This window comes from Canis lupus, chromosome 25, assembly GCF_048164855.1.
Source record: "Canis lupus baileyi chromosome 25, mCanLup2.hap1, whole genome shotgun sequence".
Lineage (NCBI taxonomy): Eukaryota > Metazoa > Chordata > Mammalia > Carnivora > Canidae > Canis > Canis lupus.
Genome location: NC_132862.1, coordinates 4,545,236 through 4,558,013, shown reverse-complemented (window position 1 = coordinate 4,558,013; position 12,778 = coordinate 4,545,236). Strand labels below are relative to the sequence as shown.

The 12,778-nt window shown below is 40.1% G+C and overlaps 1 protein-coding gene across 6 annotated transcripts in view; it reads right to left on the bottom strand.

The window, feature by feature from the left end:
* LIMA1 (LIM domain and actin binding 1) overlaps positions 1-12,778 on the bottom strand; it is an 89,091-nt gene that overhangs the window by 8,479 nt on the left and 67,834 nt on the right. For 2 of the 6 annotated variants that reach the window (XM_072797947.1, XM_072797948.1), the window contains exons 5-9: positions 12,145-12,232; positions 11,124-11,272; positions 8,324-8,431; positions 4,245-4,302; positions 2,711-2,823 (exon numbers count right to left, since the gene is read on the bottom strand). In XM_072797947.1, coding sequence (XP_072654048.1) covers positions 2,711-2,823; positions 4,245-4,302; positions 8,324-8,431; positions 11,124-11,272; positions 12,145-12,232 — 516 coding nt within the window. The remainder of the gene's footprint in view (positions 1-2,710; positions 2,824-4,244; positions 4,303-8,323; positions 8,432-11,123; positions 11,273-12,144; positions 12,233-12,778) is intronic. The other 4 variants (XM_072797950.1, XM_072797952.1, XM_072797949.1 and 1 more) reach the window with 3 other exon arrangements.

Below are 12,778 nucleotides of genomic sequence, written 5' to 3'. Positions count from 1 at the left end.
TCACTAGCACCAGGTCTCATCAACTGCGCTGACCAGTGTTCAGAATAGATGAATAAAACTCTTACTTGTAAGGACCAGTATCATTTTTTTACTTTATCAAGCTAAAGTTTGAAATGAATCGCATCTCTACCTTAGATGTCCTATTTTTCAATAATAGACACATAGGCACTAAGGAACAGTTTTTCCAGGATGTGTGGGACCTAAAAATCTATTCTGAGTGAACAAGTTTATTCTTAGCTGTATGTAATTTCCCCAAGTGGAGAAATAACTTCTGTTGCATAGTCTATAGCCATGAGACCAGTTACGCCAGCAGGTCTTCCTATAAACACTAAAGTATATATATACTTGCCTTCAGAATGTAAGGGATAAATTTGAGGAGGAGGAAATAAACTACCCTTAAATAAAAGTGGAGATGTGATTGAATCCCATCTGCATCTGTACACCATAATCATTTGAGTTTTGGACGATAGGCAAACATAGGGAGCCAGGCCAACTTTATAAAATGTTCAAAACCTGAGGTGTATGTCTGGTGAAAGCAGACCTGTCTGCATTCTACTGCTGAGTGACTAGGGCCAAAGAATAGGCATGAGTCTGGGAGCTTCATCTCCACCTCCTCATATCTCTGGTATGCTAGGGAGGACCTAAGTGGGGTGCACTCTATCCCTACTCACTCAGCAGCTCAGAGCCTGGAGTCTGAATCAAGGAGGGACCTCAAAAGTCCAACCCAGCACCAAGAAGTCTGACTAGCAGTTGAGGGAGGGAAATGAGACTGAGTTGAGAATTCAAATACACCCAAGAACAAATTTTAGTTCTTAGACAAGCCACGGAACTTCCCTAATCCCTCAGTCCATGGCCAAGTCAGATTTTCCGGCTGCTCTTGATCCAGAACCACAACCCAAGGACTCACATCTGGGTAGGGTTGCTGTTGGACAAGAAATTAACCCCATGACAGTTGCTACTTCGTTGGACTCCAGATACTGGACAAAGAAAGTGCTGATGACAGCATGAGCAGAACATTAAGGCCAGAAGAGGGGGGTCATGTTGAATACGCATGTAGCTCAATCACTATTAACTATCTTTCCTCCCTTTACTCACTTTCTCTCGCTACTTTCTTCACCTTTTGCTCCTTTTCATAAATCCTTCATAAATCCTAGCTTCCCATAAAATTTTCATTCATGTTCTTTACCCCTCTCCCTTCCCTTTTTAAATTCACCCTTTAAATTCTGGATTCTCCCCTTTTCCTCCTTTTGTTCTAAACCTTCACCTATGTCCTGTTACCTTCATCCTTTTTGTACACTAGGACTTTCATCAAGGCACCAAATATGCCCAGAGTTGAGAGATAAAAGTGCGGCTGATGGGTGCATGAAGTTGGGGCAGTTACAAACCACCAAAAACACTAATTCTGGCACCTGGGTGGTTCAGTGGTTGAGTGTTTACCTTTGGCTCAGGTCGTGATCCTGGGATCTCTGGGATTGTGTCCCACATTGGGCTCTCCACAGGGAGCCTGCTTCTCCCTCTATGTCTCTGCCTCTCTGTGTGTCTCTCACGAATAAATAAATAAAATCTTAAAAAAAGCCCACTAATTCTACTTATTGCATTTCTTTCAAATGTTAGAACTCTCTAAATAAAACCCAGCTACTTAAGAGAATACCAGAGGAGGAAGATACTAAAGAAGTATGGGTTTGTTTGGTTATTAATCCAAATGGCTAAATTGGGACTGCATTAGCAAAGCATTCCATTAAAACAAGTCAGGTAGGGGATCCCTGGATGGCTCAGTGGTTTAGTGCCTGCCTTCAGCCCAGGGCATGGTCCTGGAGTCCCGGGATCGAGTCCCACATCAGGCTCCCTGCGTGGAGCCTGCTTCTCCCCCTGCCTGTGTCTCTGCCTCTCTCTGTCTGTCTCTCATGAATAAATAAATAAAATCTTAAGAAAAAAAAAAAGTTAGGTAATAAAGTCCAAAGTAGGTACTGGGTTTTATTTTTTGACCTTTATTTTTATAAAGGTCAAATATAGACATGAGATTATTTATATGTAGAAAGGGAAAAGACTTTTTAAAAAACTAATGGATAAAAGGAGGCCAGAGATTGAATAGCCTACTGAAGTCTTCTTAGGGCACAAAACTTTTGGACTTTCCCTAACATCTAATATTATATACCGTAGTATAAGTGTTAACTTGAATGCCCCATCTTACAGCAAATTGGCTGGCCAACCCCTGCTGCAATGTACATGTTCTTTCTTTAAAGAAGCTAGCCACTGATTATGTTACAATCCAGTTCTAAAGACCAGGGAGCCACCCTCTTTAAGTCGACATACATGTCTCCATCCAATGGGCTGATCTTATTCAACAGATCATTTTTTAATTTCTTGAATTTCTCATTTTGTGATCTTTTGCCCATTCACAGATTTATGGGCTTCCCTCAAGAAAAATCCCCATCATTTTCTTTAACTTTGGGTTTCCTTAAAGCTTTCATGAAGTTTCCAGATTTCAAACTAAGAGCTATTAGTGAACCTCTCCCCTCCTGGCTCAAAAACATCTGAGCAGAAGAAAACAAAATTTCTAGGAAAAATGATAGGCTTAAGTATGCCCTTATTTGATGTTTTCCTCCCCAGGAAAGTAAAAACAGGTTCAAATGAATATAAGGATAGAAGGTGCAATGAGCTCTATTAGTAAACCAATGTCTAAAGGCTCTGATAGAAATTGTTATCATACCTTCACTGGTTTGGGTGGAGAACTTTCAGAAAGGCTGGAGGCTCTGGCATCTGGATTTAGTGGCTTGGGATGGACAGGCTGCTGGGCCTCACTCTTGACCTGGAAGTTACCTGCTTGAATTACAAAAGGAAGACATTTTATAGTCTCAGGGGAAATCTCAGAAAGAGTTCCTCCTCAAAGTTTTGGCACCTCCACTATGGTCAGGTCTTTTCAACACTAAGAAAAACACAGCTCTTCTAATGCTAAAAGCTATGCTTTTAGGTTCTGGGCTAGGAGACTTTTTCACCTGTTGCCACACACAGCAGGAATCCAGATCACCCTATCAGAAGAGCTTTCTTCCCCCCTCCTCTTGTAGTATTTGTCATTTTTAAAGCCTGTTTGTAGATGTTGATAGCTTCTTTGGTAGTTAGCACCCCCAATAACTCCTTCTGGGGTGCTTCAATTGAAGTTGGAAAAATGAATGTGAGGGTATAAATTTCATACTGTGTACATATGTGTGTGTAATCTGATGTGGTCTTTTTGATCAGTCCTATAGCAGATATCTATGGGTGGAGATACGTTTGGAAAAACATTCCATGAAGGTTTTTTTCATAATCATTGATGTGTCACCTGCATTAGTTAATTTCCTGCAATATATTCACTGTGTGGAAAACTGAACACAGAAAAGTGCTACTAAGGAACCATAAAAGAATTCCTTAAAATGTAGAGTTAAGTCAACAACATACTAAAAGATTAAGGCTTATTTTTCAAATGTTTTGCAAACCTAGTCAAAACTCAGAAAAATTTCTAGTCTAAGCAAAATGACTGCAAAAGGAATGTTCTTGGATTCAAGCAGCAAATTTCTCTGAAATTTTAAGGTAGGATTTACTAGAGATTTGTTAAACTCCTACGTTAGTTGCTGAGTTTTCAATGCCTAGTAATTAACCTGGAGAGAAGCTAGAAATCCATATATATTAAAAGAAATACTGAAAATCAGAATCAAAAGTGGCTATAGTAAGGAAAAAAACCCACCAATTTTTGTTTTTGAGAAAAGTGAGGCTCGGAATGGATAAAAAGGTGATAAAATTCAGCACCAAAAGGGAAATCTCTAGAACGTGGCTGGAAGGCAGACAATGGTACACATGTAGATAAGCAGAGAAAGATATATTTTCAAAAGGTTACTTAAATGCCAATTCTTTATCCCTGTAAATGAATAAAATCTTTCTTGGCCAAACTCCTATTAAAATGAAACTTCAAAATTAGTTTTTATAGCCTGAACCCTGACAAAAGGCAGGGTAAGTTCACTGAGAGAGGCACCAAAGGTATTCAGTTTGCCCCCAAGTAGTCATATCAAATTTAACTTCTCCCTAAGCCATGGAATGTGTGAAGGGTATGCAAGCACCAGTCCTTGAAATCCAGTGAAAGATTTGATCAGCTAAATTGCTGGATTTAGTCTGCTACATTCTCAGCACGGACAGCAAGGGGGACATTCCCAGACCAAATACAGGATACAGAGCAAGAACCTCACCCTCCAGATCTAAGAACAAATGCTTACGGGAGTCATCTTCAGCAGGAGTGGAATGGACTGCCAGGCTATTCTCAGCTGCGGAGACCTACAAAAGGGAGGAATTAAGAATCACATTAAAAATAAAAGAGCAAACTGCTGTTAATGCCATAAAAACCTGCTGACGCTAGTCAGTCACTGGCTGCCTGGGGGAAATAACGGGCCCCAGAACAGCTGAGCATTTAAACAAGAGGCAGCAAAATGTCTTTTATGAGGATATTAACATGCCTCTCAATTACAGAGTAACGGGAGAAACAGACTGCACTCAACTGCCAAAAGTGTGCATCATCTCCCTTTATAAAAGAACTTCTAAACCGTATCTTTCTACTGTCAAAAAAAAAAAGACAAAACAACACCCTCTATCAGAGAGAACAAAGCTCCTCACCATATAACTATAGCTCACTCCAAGGCAAGATGAAGTTTTCACATTAGGAACTATTTTCATTCCTTTATTTCCTAATTCCTTATTTCCCTACCAGATATATTCTGCTGAAACAAGTCTGCCAGTACAGAAGACCTTTTGATAGCTAAAAAACAAATTTACCAAAAAAACAACTTCCGGTATTAATCTTCAAGTTTTCCTTTTCAATCCCAAGTCTCAAAATGGCAGTGTTTAACAAAACAGCAGATCTCAGGTATACTTGCAAATCTCTTCCCCAGAAGCCATCAAGTTTAAATACAAACTTTCTACTATCTCTCTCCTTTTTAGTGGCCCCAGCGGCCTTCCAGGTATCCTCCAACACACTCAAAATAATGAAGGGTCAATAGGTGACCTAATGTGTAGTCTTTATGTAAAAGTCTTTCATTCAGATGTCAGGGATTTTATGGGCAATGCTGAGTGTTTATATCAGGATGTCTAACGTACTGAGTAAATTTACAATGGTGATTAAGTCATTGGCTAACTGCACCTGAATTTTAGCATGGCTGTTTTCTCAGTCTCTCTCTTTTTTTTCTTTTTAAGTAGGCTCCACACTCACCATAGAGTCCAATGCAGGGGCTTGAACTCTTGACCCTGAGATCAAGACCCCAGGGATCAAGACCTGAACTGAGATCAAGAGTCAGACACTTAACCAACTGAGCCACCCAGGCATCCCTACTCTCTTTTCATTACAGGAATTCCGACATGGCATAGAACAAACCACTATAATAACAGCCAACATTTACTAAAGTGTTTAGTATGTGCCAGATATTGGAATGATCACTTTCTGTGTGTTATTTCATTTAATGATATGAAAGAAATTAAAAGCTCTCCAATTCCTGTTAATTAGTAGGTGCATCCATCCCAGGATGTTCTTCTCTCACCTCTAATTTTGGTCACCTTGAACCTGCAGGGTAAATTTAATGCCAATCATGACATCATCGCACATGCCCAACCAGCTGACTTCACTGCAGGAATAGCCAGGAGAGAGCAAGTGAGATTTTGCTCAAACATTTTATTAAGGGAAAGCACAAATTCACTTACAAGAGGGAGAAAGGGAAGAACAATACCTTGACAAAATATTCTATTTCAGGCAAGTTTACCATAGCATTAATGTCCCTTTGTAGTAAGCTGAAGTTCAAATAGTTCTTAGGCATCGGTTAACAAAAGCTAGGCAAACAGATGAAAGGACAACTGAAGCTCTGAAAAATTTTATGAATGTGAAGGTAGCCACGGATTTATAAACCTGCAGTATGTACTTGAAGACTATGTACTGTCTTGATCTCCGTTCTTCCCCACCCACTCCTCAATTCATGGTTTAGTTACACTGATGCCCTTTTAGGCTATAATTAAAGTGTTTTGATCTTCTAATTCACCTTAGAGTTCCAGTTTCAAATCAGTGTGAAGACAATCAAGAAAGAAACACAAAATCAGATTAGGGACAATCCAAATATTATTTCCTAGATGATCATTTCTCAAATTATGCTCCTAGGAAAAATGGGGAGATTTCAATGCTGGGAATATTTTTCTCTTAAATTTCTTTTTTATGGTGTGTAACATTTTAACTCAGCTATTCTTTTTTTTTTTTTTTTTTTAAGATTTTATATTTAAGTACTCTGTAAACCCAATGTGAGGCTTGAACTCATGTCCCTGAGATCAAGAGTTGCATGCTCCACTGACTGAGCCAGCAAGGCATCCCAACTCCTTTTACTCTTAAAACACAATCTCCCATTTAAAAATAGGAAAACCAGGGAACCCTGGGTGGCGCAGCAGTTTAGCGCCTGCCTTTGGCCCAGGGCGTGATCCTGGAGACCCGGGATCGAATCCCACGTCGGGCTCCCAGTGCATGGAGCCTGCTTCTCCCTCTGCCTATGTCTCTGCCTCTCTCTCTCTCTCTCTCTCTCTCTCTCTCTCTCTGTGGCTATCATAAATAAATAAAAATTAAAATAAAAGCAGAAAACCAGGTAGTCTAGTAAGAGAACTCATTTTGTACATGGCATGTGACTCATGGATGAGCCCCCTGTTGCAAGGACATATGTAATTTATTGATTTTATGACTATGAAACACACTGCTGCCAAATATTTTGCCTTATTTCAACATACACTTGGCAATATATCTTTGTAAAATAAAGAGATTTAATTTTTCTAATTTTTTTCCCCTGTTCTATCATATAATTCAAATTTTGTAGCCATTGATCTGAGACCATTTTCCTGTGTGCCTACCTTGGTCCAAGTAGGTAGTGCATTTCCTAAGTTTCCATTGGTGTTCTGTCAATACATCATACTTTTTAAAGTCTCATATAGTCAAATCTGAGAACTATTGCTCTTAATCCATTTTAATTATCTCCTCACCTTTTGGAAGAATGGCCTTAAGGGTATCAATCAATATGTGGAACAGAAGCAATGGCTTTTCTCCTAAGATTAATCACTGTGATTAATCACTGTCAAAGTTCTTTCTCCTCATCTAACTTAACATTTGGTTATCATCTTGACCAGAGAACAAAAAAGACCTGGGTAACAGATTGGCAAAGAAAATGATAAATTCACCTGACATAAATGTTATGTATTCCAACCAAGCCATTCACCGAATGGTAGGTACATAAAACACTTGCTTAAAATCTTCCTGTGGGGATCCCTGGGTGGCGCAGTGGTTTGGCGCCTGCCTTTGGCCCAGGGCGCAATCCTGGAGACCTGGGATCGAATCCCACGTCAGTCTCCCGGTGCATGGAGCCTGCTTCTCCCTCTGCCTGTGTCTCTGCCTCTCTCTCTCTCTCTGTGTGACTATCATAAAAAAAAAAAAAAAAAAAAAAAATCTAAAATCTTCCTGTGGTTTTCCACCTTGGCAGGATTCTATCCAAAATCTTAAGCATGGCATATAAAGCTTTTCAAGACCTGCCTTGTGGCCCTCCCTCCACTGTCTCTCTCCATTACCTATATGTGCCTTGTGTTCCAGCCAAGCCATCTTGGTTTGGATCTCTGGTTTCCAAAACTGTTTGTGTCTGCCTGGAATGCCCTTCTTTCTCTTTCTCTTTCCTCAACCTTTCCCTTATTCACTTGGTCTCTTTCCACACATTCTTCAGGACTTGGCTCAGACATCACCTTCTTGAAGAAGTCAGGCTAAATGTCATTAGTCAGAGCTTCCATGGCCCCAGAGCCTTCTCACAGCACTTACCACACTGCTTTATGACAGCCACCCTGTTACCTGTTAGCTTCCTTGCAGATAAAGACCACATGGAATAGTTTGTTCATATTTAGCTTTTAAGCTTAGCATTGTTTGTACTTAGCATGGTGCCTAGCTTTCAAAATAGTTTGAATGAAAAAATGAAATTGTCTTGCATAAAATGTGTTAAATTAAGAATATATAAATTCCTTGAAGATATCATCTCTAATCAAAACAGATTTTAGCTCCACACCATCTGATCATTTGCTGAGCAAAAGAATTTTCCAGTGAAGGTTCATTATTTGGTCAGCTATAAGTTGCAGAGTTCCCCAACTGAAATTATGTGACCTGCAAAAATGACAATCTGTCCTGGCAGCTGTTACCAAATTCCCAGACACTCTGCAGCCTAGAGTTAGAGTTGTTTCTAATTTTAAGCATCTAATTTAGAACACATGCTCCTTTGGCAACTGGACATCAGACTTTTCAACCCACCTTTTCTCCAGCCTGATGGGAGATGCAGACCTCAGGATCTGGGGGCACATTCTCCTTTTGCTCCAATTTATGAGTTTTGATTTCACCACAATTGGCTCTCAAGTCATTCTACAAAATAAAAGTAATCTGTGAACTAAAATTTAAAAATCTCACAATTCTACACTCTTCATAGCACATCTATTAAATAAATTTGGAACGTAAAATAAAAGTTCTTTTAAGAAGCTTTGGGTCAAAACATTCCCCTAATTCTCACAAGCAAGACCCATTGACTAGTGAAATGACAAAAGCGGCTTTGTGGACACCCACCTCAGAGTTAAATATTTGTACACTAGTCTAAAACTGGATGCTCATTAGAATACAGACACATCAACACAGACACACAGAAACCACCCCCAGCATACAATGTTCTTGTGATTCACTCCTCTAGCAGCAGAGCTTGTGGGAATGCAAAGCTTGTGAGTTTTATCAGAAAAGACCATTCTGGAGCAGGGGAAAGGAGATGCCAAGTGCCAATAATCAAGAAAATATACTGACCATATATATAAATGCTCGGCCTGGAAAGAGAGACAGGGATGATGCATACATATAAAAACTGAAATTGTATTTAATGATACCATAAAACAACCCTTTTTTGTGAGACTTTCAAAAGCATGCTTCTTTTTGCATAAAATTCATACATTGTACTAGAGACGTATCTTATTCTACTTCTCAGAACAGAACCTCAACATAAAAAAGCAGGTATTAATATGGTCATAAGGAGTAAGCCTAATTACCTTTTTTTTTCCTTGCAAAGAACACTTGGAGCAAAATATTTAACTTTATCTACGAGATCCAAAATTACTATAGTGGTAGATGAATATGGACAATTCCTACCTTTAGTTTACTACCTTTCTGAAAGTCTTGTACCTTTCTGTTCCCTGTGATTCTTTAGCCAGGGTGAGAAAACAGGCAATTTATGGCCCCAGGGCCAGTGAAAAGGGGTGAGTGTGCTGATGGGGGTGTGGGATCCCAGGCTAAGGGACAAGGCTCTTGAGGAGCATCCTTGAGGAGGAGTTGGCAGCCAGTGCTGCAGAACACATCAGGACAGCCTCATTCCTGACCCCATCTTGAAGCCCCGTCTCCAGAATCACTGCCAGAGTGTGTGCCTTGTTAGAGCCATCCTCTGTAAGGGGCCTGAGAAATTCTTCTGGGATGAGATAAGATGTACTTTTTACAAGAATTCCTAAAGACTTTTCAACTCTTAAAATTTACAGAGCAGGAGAACTGTAATGCAGACTCTGTTGGGAGGGTTTTTTTTTTAAAGGTCACTAAACAGGTTTTTCCACTTAGGGAGTCACCTGGTTGGAATGTTTATAGCAGGAGGGCACAGAGAAGCAGCAAAATCTTGAAACAAGGGAAATAAGCTCCAAAAATCACCTGCTTGCTGTATCTCCTGACCTGCTTTCTAAGAGAAGTCTAACCTTGCTCATTTTCACACGGTCAGTGAATAATGAGCCTGTGGTGTTCCACTTTACAATCGAGTTCGACGCATCATCTCTTCTTAAAACCACAGTGAACACTCAGGATGAAATTATTCATGGCCCGGATCAAATTATTCATTGATAAATACTGCTGGAGAATGCATACTTCATAATGTGAGGAAAAGAAGGCTCAACTTCTGGAATACAAGCTATGATTTCTAAGAGGTACTGGTTTTAGACTGCCTGGGAACACATAAAATTCAATACTATTCTTCCAAATTTGTTTAAAAATCAACAAGAACATAGGACACCAAGAGATTCATGGCTTGTGTTTTGAAATCTCAGAAGGAACAAATGTTTGAGAGATACATATCTATATATATGTAGAGTGTTTATATGCATGTGTATGTAGGAGTAAATGGCATTTAAAAGGTATCTTTGGGAAAAAAAAAAAAAAAGGTATCTTCAGGGTACCTGGGTGGCTCAGTGGTTGACTGCCTTCAGCTCAGGTGGTGATGATCCCGGGGTCCTGGGATCTAGTCCCACATCAAGGTCTCTGCAGGGAACCTGCTTCTCCCTCTGCCTGTGTCTCTGCCTCTCTCTCTGTCTCTCATGAGTAAATGAATAAAATCTCTCCCTCTGCCTGTGTCTCTGCCTCTCTGTGTCTCTCATGAATAAATAAACAAATATAAAAAAAAAAACAAACGTCCAGAATAGGTAAATCAATAAAGACAAGAAGCAGATTAGTAGTTGCCAAGGGATGAAGGGAGAGGGAATTGGGAGTGATTACACAGGTATGGGGTTCTTTTTGGGGTGATGGAAATGTTCTGGAATTAGTGATGATGGCTGCATGACCTTGTGAATGTACTAAAAATAACTGAATTGTATGTCATTTTACATCCTATGAATTCTCTATCAACAAAAAAACCTGCAAAAAACCTCCCCATCCCATGTTAATGTCAAATCCATCCTATATTTCCCGCCAGTATTCTCTCCTTTTTTCCTCAAAAATAAGTGTTTCTGTTAAAACTAACAGACTACTACTTTTTACACAACAACAAAAAAATTAAGTAGAAGAGATAACTCTCAATGATATTACTGGATGATAATGTCACAAACAAATGAGTGGGGTGGGAATGAGGCCTAGGAAAGCAAAGTCAGGATTAGAACATGATAAGAATTATGGATGAGGCTAGGGTAGGATGGATTTCCATGGAAGGAGAATGCCTAGGGACCAGGGAGAGAGCAGGGCTCTCAGGTCAGAGTCTGGGGGACATCTCTAGTTTCTGTGCTCAGTGACCATTTGCTGGATGAGGGAATGGATGATACGGAACACATACTATGGCGTTGGTGGAACTGCTCTGTTTGGACACAGCTGCCTGGTACTTGGCCATTCGATCCTTTATGGAGGTTTCTGACAGGCGTGGTAAGTCCAGAGTTCGCCTATTCTCGCTTTTCTCTGCGTTGGATGTAGAGGATGACACCTGACCTGGAAACATACAAATAACATGCTCTATCAGAAGATAGAATGTGATGTGAATGGTTTCAAGATTCTAAATTTTAGGCTATTGGGATCCCTGGGTGGCGCAGCGGTTTGGCGCCTGCCTTTGGCCCAGGGCGCGATCCTGGAGACCCGGGATCGAATCCCACATCAGGCTCCCGGTGCATGGAGCCTGCTTCTCCCTCTGCCTGTGTCTCTGCCTCTCTCTCTCTCTCTCTCTCTGTGACTATCATAAATAAATTTAAAAAAATAAATAAATAAATAAATAAATTTTAGGCTATTGTATTCTGGTGTGATCATTTTCTTCTATTAAAGGTACACAGAAGGAAATCAGGAATGTAACTCATTTACTAGGTAATATGTACTTACTTTCCCACCACTAAAAGGAGAACTCTTACCATAACTGAGTATTACATAAACACCTCAGCTTATTTAATACAGTTTAAAAACTAGATCTCAACACCATTTTAATTTGCATTTCTTTGCCAGGAGGCTGATGATTTTCCTGTTAATTTTTTCTTTTGTGAAATGCCTGTAAATGCCCTCTTCAAAACATATTAATTATGCTCTCAAGGTGTTATGTTACCACTGGTAATACAGGATAACAAATCTTGACAGAGGACACTGCCGCCCATCCGTGGCAGCCCTCAAGCCCCAGATGACTGTAGAGCCAAAACTGTCAGCAGTGCTCCCCTCCCAACCCTGCAAGGATACCCGTTGGGTGTCACAAATATTTCCTTTTAATTTGTGCCACTCTTCCCCTAAAAACATTGGCTTTGAGGCTAAAAGGTATTGCTACTGATGAGTACTTCGTAGGGAACCACACACACACACACGCACACACACGGAACATTGCTTACCTGCGCCTATTTCCAAATCATCCAGAGAATAGCTGTTTTCTGAGATCCTCCTCCCACCTGCACTACGGCTCTGGGTCCGAAGAATCTGCTGAGAAAACAAAACCCAGCCATAAGCTTTAAACAGAAGATGGGAAATCTTGATGAATGTTCAAAGAAGAGGTCTGCAAATCCCCTTTATTAATAAAATCCACAAGAGATGAGATTGTATATTAGTTCTTACATTGCACAGAATGTGTTTTTAGCATTATAAATATGAAGTACTACATATTCACAGGTGCCCAGGGAGAAATAAGTAACTCTATATAGGTAATTCTCTTTGGTAATCATCACTGTCTAACCAGCTTCACCAGGAAACGAAATACTTTAACCAGCCATGGAGGGGAACTCTCATGTCCCAGATGACACTGACATGTCTCCCAAATCATCAAGTCCTGATGGCAGGATCTGTTGTTTGTTTCCCTTCTGAGGTTGCTGCTTTGGTTCACATCTTCATCTTCTCCCCGGACTACTGTATCACATTTCTATTTGGTTCCTCTACACCTTCCAATCAAGTCTCTGTGATAGCTGCAATTATCTCCCAGTGTAAAGCTATATTACTCTCTTGTTCAAAATGCTTTAAAAATTCCTAATCATT